At 41.8% G+C, this 24,769-nt stretch overlaps 1 protein-coding gene across 4 annotated transcripts in view; it reads left to right on the top strand.

Moving 5' to 3' along the window:
• Positions 1–24,769, top strand: part of DCDC2C (doublecortin domain containing 2C) — a 59,568-nt gene that overhangs the window by 21,274 nt on the left and 13,525 nt on the right. For 3 of the 4 annotated variants that reach the window (XR_014508958.1, XM_083431672.1, XM_083431671.1), the window contains exons 7-12: positions 4,569–4,722; positions 5,345–5,445; positions 8,035–8,094; positions 9,614–9,652; positions 13,875–13,932; positions 20,397–20,771. Coding sequence is in view for 3 of the 4 variants with exons in the window: in XM_083431672.1 (XP_083287798.1) it covers positions 4,569–4,722; positions 5,345–5,445; positions 8,035–8,094; positions 9,614–9,652; positions 13,875–13,932; positions 20,397–20,771 (787 nt within the window). In the remaining variant the exon portion in view is untranslated. The remainder of the gene's footprint in view (positions 1–4,568; positions 4,723–5,344; positions 5,446–8,034; positions 8,095–9,613; positions 9,653–13,874; positions 13,933–20,396; positions 20,772–24,769) is intronic. The other variant, XM_083431673.1, reaches the window with a different exon arrangement.

Below are 24,769 nucleotides of genomic sequence, written 5' to 3'. Positions count from 1 at the left end.
TGCCAGGCCTGTCCCAGAGCCTCACCCACCTATTAATCATCCCATGTGATTTTATGGCTTTTTTTTGGGGGGGGTGTCGTTTTATGGCTTTTACCATTAGTCATCTTGCCATGACTAATGGATCATTTGGTGCATCTACCATGTTTTAATCATTAGATTGAAAACAAGCCCTTAAAGAGCTGGCAAAGTAATAATGTTATCTTTGATCTTAGCACTAAGCACCACAGCACAGCACTAAGATAAGAGAGATAAGCGCTAGAATGAGAGCGGAGGGAACATAGTGCTAAGATCGGGAGAGAAAATTCCTCTGGCAGAGGGATCTTTGTAGCCACCTGCAGACATGTGCTATAGTGGAGAAAGAGCTGGAAATGTGCTCTGTGCGTGTGCATTTTTCTTTTTTTAAGGATTCATTTTGTTTCGCCCTGCTCACCATTGGAATGTGGCCCACATTGTCACAGATCGTGAAAATGATAGAGATCTTCATCAGGTTTTGCAATGGATAAAGCAGGCTGTAGCTCATGTTGCAGAATATATCGGTCGTAGTTCATGCCACAATAAATGTGCTAAGGTTGTGTGTGTGTGTGTTTTTAATGCAAAAGATCTCTTACAAGTAAATTTATCTTCTGCCTTGAAGTTGAGTCATGAGAAGAATTTCCAAACTATGTAATAAAGATGGTGGTGATTTATATTGTGTATCAGGGGGCCCTTTAATTTTCTCTCTCCGCATGGTGTGATGTATCATGTGCCACAGCACTGATACTACTGTACCCTCCCTCATGCCAGTGCAGGTAGCCAAGCCTAAGCAAATCCCAGGCATATGTAAGAGACAGATATCATTCAGCTCACAGGCAGTGAATCTGTTATAGACTCAATTGGCAACTCCTGGCTTTGGACTGTAATGTGTTGGTAGTTGCATAAAGTGGTACTGGGCTCTCATGCATTCTTCGAATTGTATGCCTGTGAGATTGAGAAGAGGGTAACATAAATGCAGCACGTTGTCTTTGCGAATTGAAATCTAATTTGTTTACCTGCTTATTTCAGTTTTGTATTAGGTATTAGAGTCATGAAAAGTAATAAAACGGTAGTTGAAAAAAAGGCTTTAGGAAACAGCAACAGGGAGTAATTTGTTTACATGTCTTTTGATGCTGCAAAATGTCCCTGTTAATATTAAAACCTGTAATAAAAATGCAAATAGTGGTGTTTGCATATATTTTAACACTTTTGTTGATTTATTGAATGCATGTGTTTTTACATTAAATACTAGACCTAATTTGAACATTTGCCTGCCTGCCTGCCTGCCTCTCTCAGTATAAGTATATGTGTGTGTTTGTATACAAACACATACATACATACATACATAACATAAGTACTAAAGAGAAACTGTAGCAGGTGAAAAAAATAACATTAAGGGAAGAGAGCTATATCATAGGAACTTAACCAATAAAACCCAGCAGTTTAATGCATTATGCCAGATACGTAAAGTCCAGAGAAGAATGTTTGCTTCAGAGCTGACATTTCAGATTAGAATTCCAGGGACAGGGTTGTATCTCACAATAAATGTGAAACATTCCCTGTCATCAGTCAAGATCATGAAGAGGCTGCGCTAGAGTTCAAATGTTAGCCAGTCTTCCATTTTAATAAATGCTCAGATTAAATGTGTGCTGTATGATGAAGTATGTAGGCTCCCACTCAAATGATGAGATTCACTTGGGAAAACAGCCAAATGTCTTCTGGTTTGCCTTCCACTTTGTTATGGTGAGAGAGAGAGATTGATTTTTAGAATAGGCTGACACTTTCCTTCATGTAGGTTTGCTGAATACCCCAGTCACTTGGCCCTTGAAAAGCTACTTTTTTTTGCTATCTCGTACAACTTCGGTATCTCATACAACCTTTGTGTACTTTTTGATGTTTTGAATTGTTTATGGCTACTTTTGTTATGCTTGTCATTATGCATTTGATAAATGTGTTGTAAGCCGCCTTGAGAATAGTCTTAACTTTGGATAGGCAGCATACAAATAAAATGGTTGATTGACTGATTGATAATTTTAAAATGTATTGAGATTATTGCAGTACAGTGGTACCTTGGGTTAAGAACTTAATTGATATACCTCTGGTTACGAACTTAATTCATTCCGGAGGTCCATTCTTAACCTGAAACTGTTCTTAACCTGAAGCACCACTTTAGCTAATGGGGCCTTCTGCTGCCGCCGTGCCGCTACCACATGATTTCTGTTCTCATCCTGAGGTAAAGTTCTTAACCCGAGGTACTATTTCTGGGTTAGCGGAGTCTGTAACCTGAAGCATCTGTAACCCAAGGTACCACTGTAGGTCTGTATAACAACTGTGCTTTGTTTGAAGCAGTATTAGAAACTGAGATATGCCAGACTTAAAACTTTATTATGAAGCAGCAGCTTTCTGCTGGTTGAAGGAATGGCTACTTCTTGAAAATACAGATATATTGGACCTAGAAGGATTTAATAATGTGTTTGGTTGGCATGCATATCTAGGGTATGATAAAGTGAAAGTGCACAGAATGTTTAAAATTCACATTGTCAGGAAAGCATTGTTTAATGTATGGACTAGATATAAAGACCTACTTGAAAATAAGACGCCAAGGTGGTTGTCTCCAATGGAAGCAAAAGCTTTAAAAAGACCCAACATGGAGGCCAATTGGCCAAAATATTGGGAGATTCTAGAACAAGATGGAGACAAATTGAAACTGCAGAGCTTTGATAAATTAAAAAGCAGAGTCCGTGATTGGCTACATTACCATCAGATAATGGAGGCTTATAAATTGGACAGAAAAATTGGCTTCCAGGTGGAAAAATCAAAATTGGAAACAGAACTGTTAGAATCCAAAACTAAGACCTTGTCAAGAATGTTTAACTTGCTGTTGAAATGGAATACACAGGATGAGGAAGTGAAATCAGCAATGATTAAGTGGGCACAAGATGTCGGTCATCATATAATGCTAGCTGACTGGGAACGGTTATGGACCACTGGTATGAAATTTACGGCATGTAATGCCTTAAGAGAGAATATTATGAAAATGATATCCAGATGGTACATGACACCAGTCAAGCTAGCAAAAATTTATCATATGCCCGATAATAAATGCTGGAAATGTAAAGAAACTGAAGGTACATTCTTTCACCTTTGGTGGACGTGCCCAAGGATTAAGACCTTCTGGGAGATGATCTATAATGAACTGAAAAAAGTGTTTAAATACACCTTCCCGAAGAAACCAGAGGCCTTTCTCCTGGGCATGGTCAGCCAACAGGTGCATAAGAAGGATAGGACTTTTTTTATGTATGCTACAACAGCAGCAAGAATACTTATCGCACAGTATTGGAAGACACAGGAGCTACCCACGCTGGAAGAATGGCAGATGAAAGTTATGGACTATATGGAACTGGCAGAGATGACTGGCAGAATCAGAGACCAGGGAGAAGAGACGGTGAAGGAAGATTGGAAGAAGTTCAAGGACTATCTACAGAAACACTATAAGATAATGAATGTTTGATGACATCAGATTGAATGTAAAAGGTTATTAGTAAAAAATGTAAAGATTAAAAAAAAGATCCAATATTTCAAGATATAAAGAAATATAGCTATATTAAGATATTAAAATTAGATAAAATTAAATTAAGACAGAGGGAAGGAATTTGCTGATAGAATATAAGATCTGGAATACAGGGAAGGAAGGTCTGGGGAAGTCGGTGAAATAAGTTAATGCCAAGAATATAATGAGGATAAATTTTTTTATTATTTTTTTATTTGTATTTTTTGCTGTTTTGTGTTTGTGTGTTGTTGTATTTTTTTTTTTTTGCTTTTGTTGTGCTGTGGTTTATTTTTTCTTGTTTTTGTTGCCTTATATTTATTGTAAAACCTAATAAAAATGTTTTTTTAAAAAAATAGAAACTGAGATATGAAAGCTAGGAGCTAAATGGCACCTTAAACCTAGGTTATGGGCGAAACTCCTTGTCGCAAAATGTGCCTAGAACAATGGGAGTTTCAAACACTGAAGTACAATGTCTCTGTCAACTATAAAGCTATGAATTTTCACATAGCAGCTTCTGGATCAGTCCATTGTTCCATAAAATGTTAGTTTATAAGAGAAAGAAAAACTGTACCAGGCAACTCACTAAGGACTTGTGTTTGGTAGGTTCCAGGAGCTATGCCAGACATAGGCAACCTTCGGCCCTCCAGCTGTTTTGGGACTACAACTCCCATGATCCCTAGCTAACAGGACCAGTGGTCGGGGATGATGGGAATTGTAGTCCAAAACATCTGGAGGGCCGAAGGTTGCTTATGCCTGATCTATGCAGTGTTGCTGAAAGCCGAGTACTTATTGAAACAAGCCCCCGACCCAAAAGGAAAACAGAGTGTTGGGGAAAGGGCATTTGCCTTCTGGAATAGCTTAGCTGCAGCTTGAGATATTTTGCTGCCCATGAATACTGAACTGTATTAGTTTCTGAATCTTTTAACAATGTTGTTAGAGTAGTCGTTTGCTGCAGATCTAAAGGAATAGATGTTCTTTGGATGTTTAATGAGTGGGTTACCTTCAGCCTCCTACAGAACGAGCAAAACGGGGAGCCGGCATGCAGTCTGCCATACCACCATCCAAACGAGGAGCAGGAGATAGGTCTTCAGTTTATTACGCAGAACCCAAGAAGGCAAGTCGTGACGCTGAGGCTAATAAGCACCTGACATCCGATGATGGTAACACAAAATACTGTATCTGGTACCTAAGACCCCATAGTTAAATGCAGGCAGATTTGGTATCGATGTCCTGGTTTACATATTATGCTTATCTTTCTCCACTTGTAAAATGTACATAGCCGCTTAAGCCAAAATACTTGTATTCAGTGTAACATGTGCACCAGAGCAACTAAGCCTTAAAAAAAGAAGCTTATTAAGAATCAAATACAAACCAATGCATATTTGCAGACATTACAGGTCTTTTTCAATGTTCTCACTGAAAAAGTTTTTAAATTTACAATTACAGCATAATTTCCATATTCTTTTACTAGATAAAAGCTCAATATTTAGTAACTGTTAATGTCTCTCTTATTTATAACATGACTCTTGCAACTTTGCATCATATCATCTTCTGCCTCCTTTTTATTATTACTTAATACAGAAGTAAAACATTTCAAAATGATGAAATTTATCAGACTGCTGTTATTCAAAAAAATTTATTGTATACAAACATTGCCCTTAAAGAAGTAATTGCTTTTTAGCTACGCCTAAATATTGTTATAATTTATTTATGCTGGTAGTTTTCACAGTGTGGGGTAGATAGTGATTAATACAGATATATTTTAATCCTGTTTATTTTCAGGACGTGGGGTCTATAAAGCTCGTACACCCCCAGAAGAAATTAAAGAGGCTCAGCAAATACAAGAAGATAAAAATGTGCAAGTGGAAGTACCTGTTGACCAGGTAGATTTAAAGTACATTTCTTCTTTCTGAATGAATTGATTATAACACTTCTCTCTCTCTTTCATCTGCTTGTGCATAGAAACAAATATTGGGCATGATTGACTGGCCGCAATGCAGCAAATTTCAGTGCATTTAAATCCCATTGACTAGGATGGATGGAGGTCTGCCCTGTGTAAGGGCAGAAAGCAGTTCTACATACACAAAAGGATGGTGACTGCAATTTTACCTTCTGGCTGCTTCCCCATCTACTATGTTGAATTCATCTCTCAGGGGTCCTCCAGCATCTAGTGTTGGGTTTTGGGTAGAGCAAGGGGCCGCAATGGGAAGGAAGAAGAATAGAATAGGCCTGGTGATATGCAGAAGTGCCCTTTAAAGGTAAAGGGACCCCTGACCATTAGGTCCAGTCGTGGCCGACTCTGGGGTTGCGGCGCTCATCTCACTTTATTGGCCGAGGGAGCCGGTGTACAGCTTCCGGGTCATGTGGCCAGCATGACTAAAGTGCTTCTGGCGAACCAGAGCAGCACACAGAAACGCCGTTTACCTTCCCGCCGGAGCGGTACCTATTTATCTACTTGCACTTTGACATGCTTTCAAACTGCTAGGTTGGCAGGAGCAAGGACCGAGCAACGGGAGCTCACCCCGTCACGGGGATTCGAACCACCGACCTTCTGATCGGCAAGTGCTAGGCTCTGTGGTTTAATCCACAGCGCCACCTGCGTCCCCTTTAGAAGTGCCCTTTAGATTTCAGCTATTAGATTTCAGCTGTTAATTTCAATGGAAATCTTACGTGTATACTTAAAGCTTATTGCAATTGGTATGACAGAATTGCTCAAATCTGGCTAGATTGTAGTTCTGGATATTTTAATGTGTGTTTTTGTTTTCTGCCAAAAGTAGACCACTATTTCCTGTTCTGTTAAACCATTTGTTTTCAGTCTTTCCAGATTTTGGATGCACTTTTAGCCACAACCTGAAACATTGGTGTTTTAATTTTAAAATAAATAAATGTTTGTGTCCCTTTTTTTCTCTTTCTGTATTTCCCCCTTCACCCACTGTCTTTCTCAGAACAGATCTGCACTGTGGATATACTGGTTTTAAAGTCAGTAAGGGACGTGGGTGGTGCTGTGGTCTAAACAACTGAACCTCTTGGGCTTGCCAATCAGAAGGTTGGCGGTTCAAATCTGAAGAGCGGGGTGAGCTCCCATTGCTCTGTCCCAGCTTCTGCCAACCTAGCAGTTCGAAAGCATACCTGTGCAAGTAGATAAATAGGTACTGCTGCAGCAGGAAGGTAGACAGTGTTTCCATGAGCTCTTGTTTCCGTCACGGTGCCCCGCTGCACCAGAAGCAGTTTAGTCATGCTCACCACATGACCTGGAAAGCTGTCTGTGGGCAAACGCTGCCTCCCTCAGCCTGAAAAGTGAGATGAACACTGCACCCTATAGTCGCCTTTGTCTGGACTTAACCATATAGGGGTCATTTACCTTTTACCTTTACCTTAAAAGTCATTCCTTTTAACAAAACTGGGGAATGGCACTTGTTACTTGTGTGTGCATCAAGAGGGAAGGAAGTAGAATTCCCTTCCAAAGATGTTTAACATCCCTGCTGTATAAATGTATACTTACCCCCCAACCCAGTCCTTCTACTCTTTTTCTAAAAGGAAAAGCAGATTTTATGATGCCACGGATGAAGCACTCCTTATGACCCACTTGTTGAAAGCCAATGTACCATTAGAGAGCAGGTGATGGAAGATGCCTTTGTGGTGCCACCGTCTCATTCAAAGCCCTGCTGACTTACTGTGTCCAGGGCAGAAGAAGCATTCAGTTGTGAACTCTCACCTGTACTCTGAAGTGAAGCAGTCCTGTTAGAAATTTACCACCTCATTTACCATTTGCAAAAACGGGACCTTAGGTTCATTTTGGGACGTGGGTGGCGCTGTGGGTAAAACCTCAGTGCCTAGGACTTGCCGATCGCATGGTCGGCGGTTCGAATCCCCACGGCGGGGTGCGCTCCCGTCATTCAGTCCCAGCGCCTGCCAACCTAGCAGTTCGAAAGCACCCCCGGTGCAAGTAGATAAATAGGGACCACTTACCAGCGGGAAGGTAAACGGCGTTCCGTGTGCTGCGCTGGCTCACCAGATGCAGCTTGTCACGCTGGCCAAGTGACCCGGAAGTGTCTGCGGACAGCGCTGGCCCCCGGCCTCTTTGAGTGAGATGAGTGCACAACCCTAGAGTCTGTCAAGACTGGCCCGTACGGGCAGGGGTACCTTTACCTTTACCTTTAGGTTCATTTTACTGTTTGAGAGGACTTTACTCATTTCCAGGCTGTCACATTAAAATAAAGGTAAAGGACCCCTGACAGTTAAGTCCAGTCGCAGACGACACTGAGCGCTTTACAGCTTGAGGGAGCCAGCGTTAATATTGTTACGCCAGTTTAGGATGGCAAGCTTTCAGTAAGGCATAACTAGTTTGTTTTCAAGAGTGGGGACAAGGGAAACAAGTCGATTGCTTGATTTTTTTTTCTGATTTGTGATAAAATTACATAAGAGCATTTTTCTTTTCTTGTAAATCTTTATTGGAATGCATCATACTCAAGGCTCCTGCTGAGGTTGTCCACGATGAAGACATTTATGCAAATTGCAGTACAGAAGAAGAGGTTAGTTTTGTTTTTGCAGTATTTGAGAACTTTTTTATACAGTTAAAATGGAATCTTGATCCTGGGCTGTTCCTTGCCGATTTTTACATCAGTCAAACAAATTAACTTCTTAACACCCAAAGCCATTCATATTGTGGCATTTGAGATGGGTTAGTATAGCTCCGGAAACGGCATTAGTTCAGACCTGCTAAGATCAATACTTTTACTTAGAGGTGTAGTTGTATTATTTAACGTAGATAATAAAAACATTTGTAACTACTAAGTATGCTTTCATGTCAGGGAATGAAATAAGGGAATTCTCCTTTATGCAACTTTAATAATCAGATGAAACTTCTCCACCCCTAAGTACATATATAGCTGGAATGGCTGAGCTCCTGTCGCTGTCACTCAGAATTGTGTAAAGTTCCTAAGATATAATGTCCATTCTCATTATGACAGGCTGCAATTACATTTAGGTTTTGTTGGAGTCCTTTACTACCTGTTTGTAATATGTTTGTAAACACAATGTGTAAACACAAATATTAAGCCTTTGCTTAATTTTAAGTAACTGCCAGGCCATGATGTCCCGGCCATAAGCATTGCTAGCATATCATTCAGATGGTTAGAGGGCAAATAGGGTAAGAGCCCCATTTTGTTATAGTGCACTTTACAGTTAATTTGAAACTGAATTTGAGATGGTAAGAGACCTGCTGGATTTTTTTGGGTGGCGGGGCACAATCTAGTGCTCTCCTCTGTTTTAAATGTGGCCATGCCTCTAAGAAAGCTTACTTATATCTAGAGATTTCTGGATATAACCTTCCGGAAACAAACCTCCTCTTTCACTATTATGGAGGTTCCATTTTAAGCATATGCATAACTTACTTTTTGAGAATTTTGCTTCATTCTCCATTACCTTTCGATTATTAAAGTACTTTTAAAAGTAGTACTTTAATAGTAGTACTTTCCAGATGTAGCTAAGAAGCTTGTTCATAAAAAGAACCTGTATTAAAATAAAAATTTGTACTCACACAGTTTGTGTGTGTGTGTGTGTGTATTTATTTTGACAAACTAATAATCATAAATAGTAAAGGTAAAGGGACCCCTGACCATTAGGTCCAGTCGTGACCGACTCTGGGGTTGCGGTGCTCATCTCGCTTTATTGGCTGAGGGAGCTGGCATAAATAAATAAGAATAAAAATGTGCACCCCACAACCAAGACCATTCCATTGTAACTATCCATCCTCCCAAAATTTCAACACCTCCTGCGATGGTTTGACCCCTTTCTGTTTTAACAGTACAGATTCTACAAACACCCTCCATATCTCCTCAGAATCATTTCTCCTGCATATTCCCTGCCTTACCTTAATGTCACATGTTAATTTATCATTAATAGCTACACCCCCCACCTCTTTATACCATTCTTCCCTTTTTATAATCTGGTATATATTGTATAGTTTAGCAAAATTGTACATTTTAGTTGTATGTTTAGATAACAGTAGAATGAGGGATTAATGATTGCTTGTGATTGGTATCATTGTAGGCTGAAGAATATTATCAAGACGTGAAACCTGAGAAAAAGGTCTGTTTTAAATACCCAAATATTTCAGTGTATAAAAATTATGAAACAGCAAGAGCTGAAGTACTGAGTAGGGGAAATTAGGGTGCCCCCTTTCTTCACAACAAGCATTTGCCCAAGTGAATTAGTTTATCAATTCAGGAGGTACAAGACCATCTTTCATGTCTCCCCTACTATACAGAAATGACGGAGCCCTTTATATAAAATATATATTTCTCCCATCTATTCAGGCTCAGATAATAACAAAATAGGAAAGTGCTTATAGTGTGGTCTGGTCATTTGTAATACTTATGTGGACTTAGGGGAAGCACTTGGGATAGAAATTGCTTAGGAGCACAGCTTCCTTACACTGATCTGAACTGAGCTCAGTATTCCCATTTATCTAAGCCACTGACTTTCTCTGTATTATATTTTGGACTTGGCTTGGGGCCTGACAGGGGTGCCAACTTGAATAAAATATCATGGGGGGCCCAGGTAAGCCCGCCCCACATAACTGGTCACATGATGCAATGCATCCATACCATTTCAATGGGAATACCCATCAACTTTGTGGGGGCACGACCCCCTCAAATATTTTATTGTGGGGGCTGAAGCCCCCACGGCCCTTAGAAGTTGGCTCCTATGGGGCCTGAGTTGTCCTTCAATTTCCCATTTCTCTTGTGGCCTCCCATATCATCTCTCACGCTGTTTTTCCAACCCTCCTGAACAAGAGTTTCTTGGGGCTGCAGGGGGAAGAAAAGTTTGGTGAAAATTGCCTCCTCCAGTGGCAGCATCCCTGAACAGAGTTCCGATCATGGGAACATGGGATCCAGTTCATTTATTTCTACCTTGGTCATGTGAGACAACACTAGTTAGTATACTAAGAGATGAGAAGGGATGGGAAATACTGGTTCATGCTGCTGAAATGGAATCACTTCAACATATCGGTGTAGTTAAGTACGCCACATTAATATCAGACTTAGAAGTTTAAGCACATTGTTAAAGTTGAAAAATCATGAATTCTTGGCTGAAAGACAGTGAAGATGTTGATAAAATAGTGAGCAATGTTGGTAAAATATGTTACAGATTTGCTCTGGAAGCAGTTGCGAAGTATAAACTGCTAACATTAGATTAAACAAGCTGTGGGTTTTAATATATGCAAAAATTTATAGTAATAATTTAGTGCTATTGATTTCTTTAGCAATCAACTACCAGCAAAAGAGTTTTCTTTAATTAATAATGCCCGAACTGCCAATAAAGTGTATATTAAGTATTTTCTCCGCCAGTGAAATTTTGTAAAATCAAATACGCATTGATTTTATAATTGGCTTTCTTATGCATTGCTCACAAAATATATTTAAGTTAATATCTCTTCTTACTTTCTTGATACTGTTTTGTGGCTATGGTTGAAGTATTTTAGAACTTCGCTTGAAAATAGGATTGATATTGACCAAACCAGAATGCTGTCGAACAGGAATGCATTTGGGAGAATCCTCAGTGTTAAGATTTTTGGTCCAGGGCTGCAACTTTGCAAACAGTGGGATTTATAGTAGAATCCTATGCTTATCTACTCAGAAATAAGCTCTGTTCAACGGAGCTTGTTTCCAGTGCCTAAGTAGATGTGTATAGCAGGCAGAGGCAAATTCGGCCCTCCAGATGTCTTGGGACTACAACTCCCATCATCCCTGACCACGGGTTCTGTTAGCTAGGGATGATGGGAGTTGTAGTCCCAAAACATCTGAAGGGCTGAGATTGCCTATGCCTGGTGTATAGCATAGAAGCCTTAGTAGTGTAAGTATGCAGAGAAAAAAAATTGGAATTTAGCCAGTGTGTAGCAGGACTGCAGCCTAGGGCTTTATCTGAATACTTTGCTTTATAACCATGGAAAATGATTAGAACTGTATTTATTATATCTGATGACTTTACGTCAGGAAAGGTTGATAAAAGGTGGATAAATGTGTTTTTACTCTGAAATGCAGTGTGTCCAGATACATCTGCTCCCAAATATTTTAGGGTAGGAGTTCTGGCACACATGACCAAAGGATTACTGGATTTATCCCCCATGTTAGCTCAAAACATGTCATTAATTTTAAAAGTTACTAGTTTGTCTGGAATTCAGGATGCCTCACACAATATTTTAAATGCTACTATGTTCAAAAAAAGTCAGTTCTCTCACGCAGCCAAAGCTAAACCAGTCTCTTGCACCCCTGTTCAACAAATCTTCACTTCCTTTTATCAGTCCATTCATTGGGCTTTGAAGAACGGAGTCTTAACTATTACATAACAAGCATACATTAGCAATTTGTCATTTTCTAGCAGAGAATGCCTCAGTGCTGTAATAAATCTTACCAGTTTTTAACTGCAGGTGCACCTTGTTTAAGACATTACAAAAGTGGATTTATTACGGCAATTATTATGCTGGTGTCTATGAAATATACTAAAACTTCATAGGGATTTGAATTGCTAGATTGTTCTACCCTGTGGTGCAGTCTGTCACCTTTTATCACATTTAAATAAGTTGGACTTAAAATCTGTATCCTATGAATGACTGCTAGCTCATATCTATCTGTCTGTCTATCTATCATCTATCTATCATCTATCTATCTATCTATCTATATCTATCTATCTATCTATCTATCTATCTATCTATCTATCTATCATCTATCTATTATCTCTAACTATCTATGCATCCATGCCCCTCCTATTCTCATGCTGTGCAGGTTCCATCACAGCTGATATACATAATACTATGGTATATAGAGAGAGAACAGCTACTGTTGCTTTACTCTGTCACGTGATAACGATTGTCATGGCTTGAGCTGTGTGGAATTCTAAAGAAATTCCATACAAAGTGCAGACTATGTTCCGCTTCCTCACCAAAACATCCTCAGATGATTGAATTAATTGGTTACAGATGTCAGATGGTTTGATGTAGACGTTGAGTGTGTATCCTGAAATCAGCCGCTTGACTGCTGCTTAGTGGTTGAATGGGGTTGACCAGGCTTAAGGTTGTTCTTCAACGCACATCACATCTGAGTGGCCCACAAGATCACTGGGAAGGAGTGCTAAGGACCGTCAGCCCCCGAGTTTGGCATCTGGACATGAAGCACCCCACAGGCCGCCTTAAGGGAATATCTCATGACAGCAAAGCGGGAGGTTGGGGGCAGCCAATGACTTTTCTATTCCAATGCCTTCTCTGCCAACTAGTTGTGGTGATTGTGATGAAGTAGTAGGCAAAACCTGCAGAGGTTAGTCTGCAAGGAGAATTCCTCCCTGGCCTCTTAATACAGTGACCAGTGTAATCTATAGCAAGGTCCAGCAACAGCTTTAGGCAGCTCGTAAACCACAAAAATGGTAACCCTGGCAGTTGGCAGAGCCACAGAAAAACTCCTGCGCCTCTTTGCTGTATCTCTGGAACTGGTAGTCAAAAAGTTTAGCTCTGAGCCTGACGGAACAAGTCTTGTGGTGAAGAAGCCAACCCAGAGCTGCCCGTTCATTGTCCATTTCTTCGTCTCACAGTTTGGCTCGCAGCTGTGGTTCATAAAAGGAGAGCAGTTTCCTTTCTGGGTGGCATCTATTACCTCATCATTTTTTGAATGACATGAAATAATAATGGATATTCTTGCCTCGGGGATACTCCCTCACCCGGGCTTTGAACTCTTTGCCATTGAGCACTTCACCAGAGTATTCTTGTACAAAGGTGTTGGAGGGTAGGTCTTTTGCTGCTCTCAACAACGCCCCCTCTGCCTTTCTTTTCTGTCAGAATGACTTCAACATCTGCGAGTTGTTTCTTCTGAAACCATTGGTTGGAGCAGTACTCCCTATTGGGGCATCTTGAGGAACATTCTATCATGAGTAGATGATTAAGACAGTCTTTTCCACACGCCACCTCTCCTTGAGAAATGTGGGAGGAGAATAGGAAATCCAGGCTGGCTGCCGAAACCATGGCACTGCTGGCCTTATCAGGGAGTGGACCAGAAGGAAGAGGTTCTCCCACCCCAGCCCTTCGCAGTGGCGTCCGCAGCCCCCACAGGCACGTCCCCAGCAGTCAGTGCAACAAGAGGAGACAGAAGCGCCCTCTCCAGCCAACAGCTGGGCCCACAGCAGTTGCTTCCAGCAGGAATGAGCCTTTCTGCACACACACACACACATATATAATTAATATTACTATTCCATACTGATGATTATACTGTATTGATGATCTAGAGTATTTTAGAACCTTAACTGATGTTGATTTTTGTTTCAGGAAAGAAAGAGCGTTTTCAAAAAAATGTTTGGATTCTTCATCAGATCAAAGAAGAAAGGTATGTCATAAATTTATTTACAATACAAATAAGAAATAGCAAATATACTCCATGGCTAACCTATTCTACGGTACCATTATGTTGGGATTGCAGTATTTCTTTTGTGTGTGTGTTTTTGAAAACCAACAATGTAAGAATTACCATGCTTGGCTAGATCTAATTCTGCCGAGCTCAGCATTCTTTCTGCTGACATTGGACAACCAGATATATGCTAAGCATAATTCTTCAAGCAAGACGTAGTTCCGCTAGACCCCCTTTCTTGGTTACTCCCCATCATCTACAGAATTTGACTATTTCTTAATATGAAAATTATGCTTGTGGTTCTTAACATGAAACTGTTCTTAACCTGAGATACCACTTTAGCTAGTGGGGCCTCCCGCTGCCACACAATTTCTGTTCTCATCCTGAAGCAAAGTTCTTAACCAGAGGTACTTTTTTGGATTAGCGGAGTCTGTAACCTGAATCATCTGTAACCTGAAGTGTCTGTAACCCGAGGTACCACTGTACTAATGATTGTCACGACATTCTTTGGTAGTAGGCTCCACAAGTGAATATGTGTGTATGTGTGTGTAAAAACTAACCAACCCAAACCACCCTCCATTGTTTGCCCTAGATTCACTGCCTGTCAGTTTCATCAGAAATGTTTTGAAAGCGAATACTTTTATACTCTGCACATCATTCATGATTTATTAACCTCTGTCCTTAGGGCAGTTTTTGATGCCTCATAAAGGCAAACCCAGATCTGCCATTGAATTGCATGCTCAGCACAGCTACAGCCATTCATGATTTCCTGATAAGCATACATGCATTTGTCACTTTAACTCTTTTATTGTTTGCGTGGGTATTTCAAAACAGAGGTGCATCTAAAAGTGAATTGTGTGGTGTGGCCCTAAGTTGTCTTTTTCAAGTCAGACCAGCTGTTGAAACTAGTGATACTCAGCATGTTTAGCTGCTGAGGCTAGAAACCTCAAAACAACACTCTCACTGTCATTGATCAGGAAGGAGACTTAAAATTTGGCCTCTGAATTTTCATGCACAACTATTTGCAGCTGGTGTTTGGAGCTTGAAAATATGGTTCCCTTTGTGCTGAATTAGCACTAGCAAGGCTTCCACCAAATCATACAACCCCGTAGCTGGTGGATCTTGGCTGTGGGCTTGTGCCTTAAATCTCACTGTTATTTTCTTTTCCTTTCCTTTCCTCTCTTCATTTTTTGGCTGATAAATCAACATGCCTAGAATATACAGGCAACCCCCCTTTTACACGCATTTGATATGTGCACAATCGTGTATACGTGTATCGCGCCAAACCGGAAGTGACCCAGAAACATCATAACGATACCAATGAGACATCACTAAAAGCTGGGCAGAGGTGGGATGGGATGTTTGCTCAATTTTTCACTTATACACGATTCCGCCAATGCATGCGGTACCTTGGAATGTACCGTATTTTTCGCCCCATAGGATGCACCAGCCCATAGGGCGCACCTAATTTTTTGGGGGGGAAATAAAGAAAAAAAAATTTTATTCCCCCCCTCCCCAGCGTGGGGCTGAGGCGGGGGAAGCCCCAGAACAGGCTGCTATCTGCACGACTTCACGCAGCTCTCCCACCGCTTGCGGAGAGCTGCGCAAAGCCCGAAGCCTGGGGGGTGCTGAGCTCAGCGCCCCCCAGGCTTCTGGGTCCAGGCAGCTCTCCGCAAGTGGTGGGAGAGCTGCGCGACTTCGCACAGCTCTCCCACAGCTTACGGAGAGCTTCCTGAAGCCTGGAGAGCGAGAGGGGTCGGTGCGCACCTACCCCTCTCGCTCTCCAGGCTTCAGCGAAAGCCTGCATTCACCCCATAGGACGCACACACATTTCCCCTTCATTTTTGGAGGGGAAAAAGTGTGTCCTATAGGGCGAAAAATACGGTAACCTTCATGTACACAGGGGGCTGCCTGCATCTCATATTGTAATTTATATTTGTATATTGGCATCTGTTTCAAGAGATAATGGAGTGCGCTTCTGGGGGTGAAAGCAAGCTGCTGTGTTAGCAAGCAGTGTGTAGCAGTCCTGGACTGCCCAGACCACAAAACCTCCTTGCCCCCTGGTCTTGCAGATGTGGTCCAAAGGAAAGGAAAGCAATACGTTTGGCACCAGCTTGGCTGCAGAAGTTGCCGGAAGGAGGCGTGCAATATGCCATCCAACTGTCTTGGGACTCCATGCCGGATTTGTGTAGGGCAGGGGTCAGCAAACTTTTTCATCAGGGGGCCGGCCCACTGTCCCTCAGACCTTGTGGGGGGCCGGACTATATTTTGAAAAAAAAAGAAGAACGAATTCCTATGACCCACAAATAACCCAGAGATGCATTTTAAATAAAAGCACACATTCTACTCATGTAAAAACACGCTGATTCCCAGACCGTCCAAAGGATGGATTTAGAAGGCGATTAGGCCGGCCCCGGCCCCCAGGCCTTAGCTTGCCTACCCATGGTGTAGGGCTTACTCCTGAGCCTTTTCTTCTCCTGAAGATAGGCTGTGGAGGTTTAGGATCAGGGTTTTCCTTCTCCTAAATAGGCTACCTTCCCAGGTTGACAAGCCCTATCTGCCCCTCACTTTGCTTTCCAGCACGTTCAGAAACCATTGACCATTGGACCCACTACTGGTCTTGTCCACTCAATCTGCTGAATTTCGCCTTTGCATTCATCCCTTACTCACTGAGGGTTTGGGACCCATCAGCTACTCTCACCTGGTTTCGCCTGCCAGTCAAAAAGCTTTGCCAGTCAAAAAGCTTTGTTACGTTACATATGTTTCCTTTCCCCCTTTAACAATTTATTCTTTGTAAAATACATTTTATAACAAATAAAGTACAAATACTAACAGGAGGGAGGCAGGCTTTAATTGCTCTGGCCAGCTGTGTGTGGATCTTTGCCATGCTTATCTACAGCAAGTTAAAACTAAAAATTGGAAGTGGTAGCTCATAGCATGTGCATGGCACCGTGAAATGTCATGCGTGGAGGTGGGGGCTGCTTCAGATAGGTCTATGGGCCCTTTATACAACACAAAACTATAGGTTTGTAATGCTTACCAGTACAGGACTTGCTCGCATTCCGCCTAAAGTTTTGATAAAGGAAAAGTCAGTAACTAACATTAAATAACCAGATAATTTAGGTAAACTCCCGAGAGAGTGCTTCTCATATTTGCAACAGTGAGCCAGGAAAATACTTACAGCCTCTTGATTTAAACAAGCTGTCTCAGCAGTTCCTCTTTACAGCTTAAAAGAAAGAAAGAAAGAAAGATTTGCACTTGTGAGTGAATCCATATTCTGACAGCATTAAATGCTGATTGTTTCTTCCGAAATATTTTCCAGCAAAGTATGGTAACCTATTCAACATGAGTCTTAACGCCAGCCAATTCATTCATTCTTGAGAACTATTATCTTTGTCCTGTCATAGACTCGTTTTGTCAGCTGGGAAGCTACAGAGTTATGCATTTTCTTCTTACACATGAATGCTGTCTTTTTTGGTGAAGTTATATTCATTAACTGGCTTTTCATTGAAAAGCTGCTGTAGCTTCTGAACTACAAAAGCCTGAGAAATTCATTTGGGTAATGCTAGATGGCTAGAAGTCTACATTTTCGCAAAGTTTCTTTCCCCTTTGCGTGAGGTACCTTTGGTGTCTTTTTTGTGTGAGACAAAGCTGTCATATATACTTGCAGGGGGAAACACATATATAAGAAGTCAGGCTGAATAATAATGCAGTTCACTGAAAGCAAATGGCTGAAAGGAAACTTAAAAACCCAAGGCTTAGTCTATCCTGGCAATGCATTCCCTTGATAGTAGCCACTGGAGACTCAGCCAGACCTCTGGCATTCCTTTTGTATTTTGTTACCTTGCTTCTGCCCTCCCTGAACAGTGGGGACAGAGGGAAGCACGAAGCCTTGGCCTGCAAGCACACAGCCATGGCACAGAGTACCACCACTGTAGAAGTTGAGTCACAGAAATTTGCTCACTGTCTCTATGTCCCGTCTTTGACATGTGGTGATATTTCTTTGATTACCAAATTGCCTGGGTAAGAAGCAATGTTGTATATCCATTGTCATATTCAGCTCCCGATGAGCTAGCGCATCAAATATGAAAGATGCATAGGTAAGATGTCAGGATTCCCATGACAAAGCATTGCGACTGTAAATGCTCGGTGGTTTTTAACCAGTGATTTGCTTCACCATCAGTCACGAATATACAACATGGTATCAACATGCATTGCATAGTGGTGAGCTCACAACCAGCAGCACATTGCTCAGCCAGCATTCTCCCTGCAAAAAGCTGTGCCAAACCAACAATAGTTATTGATGCATTAGGGCAGTGATGGCCAAACTTGGCCCTCCTGAAGTGAAGGACATGAGGCAGGAGTTGATAATGCAGGTGAGCTGCGCACAGGTGAGCTGCAAGCAAGCTGCCGGCCAGCTCTGTGGAGGCTCCTTTTATTGACACAATATGCGAACCCAGGCAAATACATTTGGGGCTTTACACATCTTCCAGTCCCAAGATCGTGGGCTAGTACAAAGCTATTCTGGCACCTGTTTCCACCGCAGACCACTGAAACCGCAAAAGGTTAGACAGAGGGCAAGATGTTCAGACAGCTGCGGCTTTATCTGTGAGTGGGAGTGTGCCCCATACCCCAAGGTCACGCGTGCAGGCAGCTGAGGCTGCCTGCAGGCGGGGAGTGTGCTCTGCACCCAGCGATCATTCCTACACCCTCCAGCTGTTTTGGGACTACAGTTCCCATCATCCCTGACCACTGATCCTGTTAGCTAGGGATGATGGGAGTTGTAGTCCTAAAACAGCTGGAGGACCAAGTTTGGCCATCATTGCATTAGGGCATCACCTCAGAGGGAGACTGTATTCTCACATCCCAGATATAAGTGGTTTAGAATTGGTTGATGCTGATGATGAAGTCAAGATGTGCCAGGACTTGTAATGCTACAATGCAGTGAGAAGACAATGTCAAAACTAACTGACTAGATAAATATAAAAAATAGATAAACTGAAGTGTGAAACATGGGCAATGTTATTGCTGATTGGACAAATATACTCAAGGACTTCACTGACATCCTTTATTCAACAGCAGAGGGAAGCTGAGTCCATGTTACAACATTGTGTAATTCAGAACGTGCGACACTTGGCAATTTGAAGCTATGGGTCTAGTACCTGCACTACTGCAGAGATTACATCCTTGTGGAAAATATAGCATGTGTGATACATTTCTTATTATGGGACACTGTGGAGTGGATCAGCCGATATAGTTATCTCCTTACCATTCAAATGAACACATCTCAGAGCAGCAGTGGATTAGCTGTCGGATGCAACTACACCACCTGATGATGGATGATTTTGGAATGGATGTTATTCATCCATGTGCCAGTTTAGAAAATAGTCATGTGGTCTTTCAGGGGTGGTCTCTGACCTACGCTTGTGCCGTCTCAACACGCTCGATCACACTTCTCTGTGCCATTACAACTTTGCAAACCTTCATGCATGAAAGTTGCTTGTCTTACTGAATGCCTGGACTTGAAACTGCTGAAGATGAAGAGCATACGGCTGTTGGATTTCAGTGCCAGCAAGCAGCCATTGTGTCTCCTGGTCTTCCGAACTATAAATATGCCCAAGAGGTGGTATATCCTGTCTTAGCAAAAGAAACAAAAACCAGCAGAAGTTCTCCACTTGAGGCATTGCTATCCAGCCCATCCATTAGTTTCATACCAAAAAGAGTACCACGCTTAGAGAAATCCAAAGAGCTCAAACTATGCTCTGTTTGAGAGCAGTGGCACACTGGATAATTAGTTACCTATTTGTCATTTTTTCCTGGATGAATCTGGGCACCATTGCATAGTAGGGGCACTTGGAACTGGCTCAAGAAAGCTTTGTTTGATTCATCTAGAATTCCTAGAAAACCTCAATATTACAGGAGGATCAAGAACATCAGAAAGACTAATAGACCTTGCAGAACTGGTGGAACTAACAGCAAAAAATAGGAAACCAACATGACGGACTATTCATGGAAGGATGAATATCTGAAAAAGATAGCACACATGGATGAAATGGCTAGCAGAATTTGCAATACGAGCAGTGGAAGAAAAATGATAACATATGAAATAGAAGATACGTCTTAGGAGAAACTTGTATTAGAATGCAGTATGCAAATAGGATGGGAATAAGAACAGCATGCAGGGAAAGGTGGGAAGTCAAAGTTTAAAGAGAAATGTATAACAAATTTGAAATCTGGAATTTATATGTTAAAGATTTTAAAGTTTAATAAAAATTTGGCACACACATAAAGAACATCAGTAGGGCTGCTGGGTAACATCAGTCCTTGATCATCATGACCTAGTGAGATGAGGGTTCCAGAACCTTGCATCACTGCACCACTTAGCTCTTACTTCCTCATTACCTGGACTCCATTTCATTTACAGTTACATTTTTTGTTCACAGGTGAGGAGACTTTATTAGCTGGAAGTGCTGAGTCTGTGGTAGGAACTGATAGCCACACAAGTAATGTCCGTGGCACCAATCAACCACCCCCTGTAGCTGAAGTGCCACAGAGTCCCTCTACCAGAATGGACAGTAAAGAAAATGAGGGAGATACAGACAGCATTGGTTCCCCAGAAATGGAGGGACAAGACGCACCAGCACAACTTGTACCTGAGAGGGAGATGCAGGAAGAAGACGAACCACCACACCTTGTACCCAATGAGAAGACAGGACATAGTGATCAGCCAGAGGACCAAGCGGACTCTGTCAACATGCCAGAACAACAGCTGATGCAGAATGATGCAACTGGAGATGTAAAAGCCATCAGCCAGGATGGTGAGTTGCCACATACAGGGAGAATGCGCTGTGCTGTCTGCCAGAGCAGAAATGGGATGCCGCTATGCATATGCTACAACCTTGGTCCCACCCAACTCTGCAACTCTATGATTCAGTGATTCTAACTGTTATTGATAACTTTCAAGTGAAGACTGTGCTCATTGGGGAAGTTGCTTTGTTCTCTCTCTCATGGGTTTTGTTTCAGCCGAAACTTGCTGGAAACTCAGTTCCAGCACCTCTCAGGTGGGCGCCATTGCCATTATAAGAGAACAAGGGAAGGTGTTCATGGTAGTTCTGGCACCTCTTTTCCTAGAAAAAAATGACACTGCTCTCACAGATGGCCAAATCAAACTACGGGAGTTGGCAAATCTGGTTCGGAGTTAGGAATTAGCATTCATTTGGAACTCTTGTCCCTTCCAGATACTTTGCCTCCTGTTAATGAGGATAGCTAGTTTACACCAGACTTGCTTTCTCTGTACGGCTTTGCACAGCCACCTGTAGAGCAAACTTGAAGGAGCTTTAAGAGTATGCTTGGGGTGCCAGCCAGATTGGGCACCTAGCTAGCACTCTGGACTTCTGACTAATAATGGTACGCAACAGCTTCTCCCCTCTTATTTCGTTTTTTGCTTCTAGTGTGTCGAATTGAATACGGGTATAATAAATAGATCAGCTCAGAATATATTGTAGTGCATAATGTTTACTTTTCTGAGTAGAAGTCTCTATTTTCTTCCTCCTGCTCCCTACCCCAAAAATTCATTGCATTTCTTGAAATATCTCTAGTGTTGGTAATCGGCACGTTTGGTCTGCTGGCTTAGGCAGAGATGCTAAAATACCCTAAAGTTAATTTTGTAATTCACGAAGCCTCACTATGTTAGAATCCGTGTAATAATGACAACAGGCTATTTACTCTTCCTCTCACACATAGTTTTCATTTCTTGGTTGATTAACTTTAGGTAGATAACTGAGTATTATGAATGTAATGAGAAGAAGAAAAAATCCATTGTGCTTTCAATTACTTCCAATAGTGAAAAGGTATAATTATAGAAGCTAGGAGGGTAAGTCCTCTGTATTATTTTGTTTATATTGCAGATGAAGCTGCAGCACTGTGCTTTCCATTAGAGCGGCCTAACGCTTTCCATCAGAACATCCTATTTTCATTTCCATCACCATGTTGTAGAAACATTTCAGGTCTGCCTCAGGCTGCAAACTTCAGCAATGATGATTATGTCATTTCCAGGAATGTGATTATGCGTAAAAAACCCTCAAACCTTCCTCCTGATAGGCATATGCCTTCTTTCACTGAGCTCTCATGCTTCCACCCATTGGATCATGGATTTATTATTTATTTCATCTCACTTTCTAGCTTCTGTCATCCCCAGGCCTTGGGGCAAATCGCAGCTAAATAAAAAGAAAAGAAAGCTTTGCCACACCCAGGGTGTTGTGCGCAGATGTTTCCAAGGCTGCATTCTGTGTGTACTTCAAAGTCCACTTAAAAGGCATGGGGCTTAACTACAAATTACATATACTTATACACTAGCATGCAAGTTTGCTAATTTTTAAGCATAGATGGGAGAGGGTATCGACCGTTCTTGCTTATGTGTGCTGCTATAATGATTTTGATTATGGGATTACATTTCCCCCTCTAAGGGATCACAGAGATGTTCTGCAAAAAAGGTATTAACAATAATCTGGGAATGAATTAGCATTTTATAATGAATGAGCCGTCAGTTGCAGGATTCTGCCTCATTTGTTGAACATGCTGGAAGGTGTGTAGCAAATGAAATAGGAGACCGCATAGGCCGGCGGGTAGTGGCTGTTTGTAGGTTAGAGATGTGAACGGAATAATGTAGTACTGTATTAAAATCCCCAGTCCCATTGGCAACCAACCTACAGAGACCTAGGTTGTTCAGTCATGAATTTCTAGGTAGAAGCAGACTTCTTTAAAAAAACAACAACTGAAAATCACTGCCCTGCTAATGGCATGTAACACAACTTATCCCATGTCTTGATATTGTTATGCTGTTTTTCTCTGCCAAAAAATGGCCAGTGATTGGAATCAAGGAAATCCACTGTATTGTCAGGGCGTAGGGTAATTTTTACTAGGCATTGCATGAAGCTGACATCACACTGTAGACACACTGTTAACAGGATCATTAATTCTCTTGTCTCTGGTGATCTTGAGTCAGCAGCTGTCTCCCAACCAAAATTATCCTCACAACAATCCTAAGAGTTAAAATTGATTAACACACCATCTACACCACCATTAGGTTGTCTGGAGCAAAGGCAGAATATAAAGGAATAAATCAATAACTCAATTTCTAATTTTAACTGATATTTATTTGCATTGTATTGAGTTCCTTGAACACCACTTAGAGACGACTATAATTAAGTAGTATATAAATTGTTTAAATAATAAAAGAATTAAAAATATTGCTAAGCTTGAGTACAACAGGGAAATTTATTTAATTCAGCTTTTCCTTGTCTCTTCCTCACGTCCTCCTGGATGCCTAGATATAATGCGGGACTTTCCCCCCCTGAAGTTTTGTTTACAACTAGACATGTAAAGTCGGGGGAAGGAGGTATTTTTTGTCCGCCATTTTTCAAAATATTCATCCAAAATATTTTCTCACGGAATGAGTGAAATGATTCGTAACGTAAGACTCTACCCATTCCAAATCTATAGTATTAAAGGATGAGAATTGCTGTGTAGATATATACAATAGTTAAATCCAAATGCTTTTGTCTACCCAGAGGGTTATTTTTATGAGAGGAGCATATAGGGCAGCGGTTCTCGATCTGTGAGTCCCCAGATGCTGTTGGACTACAACTCCCATCATCCCTGAGCTCTGGCCTTGCTAGCTAGGGGTGATGGGAGTTGTAGTTCAACAACATCTGGGGACCCACAGGTTGAGAAAGGTGGAAATAGGGCCTTCGTTTTCTTGTGAATTACTACTTTCCTTCTTCTGGTGGCCTTTGATCTACTTTGTAAGTACTGTCTTGCATTTCTTGCCCTTTTGATCTGTCCCCTCTTCTTGGGATGGTAACCCAAGCAAGGGAAGGTCAGAGGTTCCTTGGAGATGAATGTGTGTCAGTTCAGGACCACAGACAGTGCTCTTAACAGCTGAGGCCACATTGCATCAGCAAGGCCTTGAAGTAACTGGCTGAGTTTTACAGCAGGGCTAGGTAGATACTGACCGGAGCCCTTCCCCTTCTCCTGGCCAGTTAGATGGGCTGATGTCTTCTGCAGCCATTAGCTACTTCAAGGTAATGGGGTTTTAACCTCTGTGGAAGTCTCATCAGGGCTCCCTTGATCCTTCAAGGAGTCTGTGGGTGTTTAATTGTTTAGTCGTGTCCAACTCTTTGTGACCCCATGGACCAGAGCTGCCAGGCACTCCTGTCTTCCACTGCCTCCTGCAGTTTGGTCAAACTCATGCTGGTAGCTTCGAGAACACTATCCAGCCATCTTGTCCTCTGTTGTCCCCTTCTCCTTGTGCCCTCCATCTTTCCCAACATCAGGGTCTTTTCCAGGGAGTCTTCTCTTCTCATGAGGTGGCCAAAGTATTGGAGCCTCAGCTTCAGGATCTGTCCTACCAGTGATGTCAAACTCTGCACTGTAAAGCTTCCTAGCCAACCAGCAGTACATGGACGAAGAGGGGTGGGAGCATGCAGGACTGGGCAAAAGCAGCTGGCTCCCAGTGCTCTCACCACAGCCACATGGAGAAAGAAGGTGTCCAGTGGGAGAAAAAGAGGAGTTTAGAGTGAGGTACTAGTTGGGAGTTTGGGAATGGAGGTATAGCAGTAATAGGAATGCTGTACAAGAGTGGTCAGGAGAGTCTGGGACAACAGTTCTAACATTAGAGGAAAGATGGGTAAGAAAGGTCGGGAAGACAGGCTAAGGAATCCTAACACCAATGTGGCATTTATGCTGTACAGTGATGATGAGGGTCTCAAGTCTCAAGTCAGTGGTAGGAACTAACTGGCACTACTCTGAAGCAAGG

The sequence above is a fragment of the Podarcis tiliguerta genome, assembly GCF_965153285.1.
Source record: "Podarcis tiliguerta genome assembly, chromosome: 3".
NCBI classification, from domain to species: domain Eukaryota; kingdom Metazoa; phylum Chordata; class Lepidosauria; order Squamata; family Lacertidae; genus Podarcis; species Podarcis tiliguerta.
This window is presented reverse-complemented; position numbering and strand designations above follow the sequence as displayed.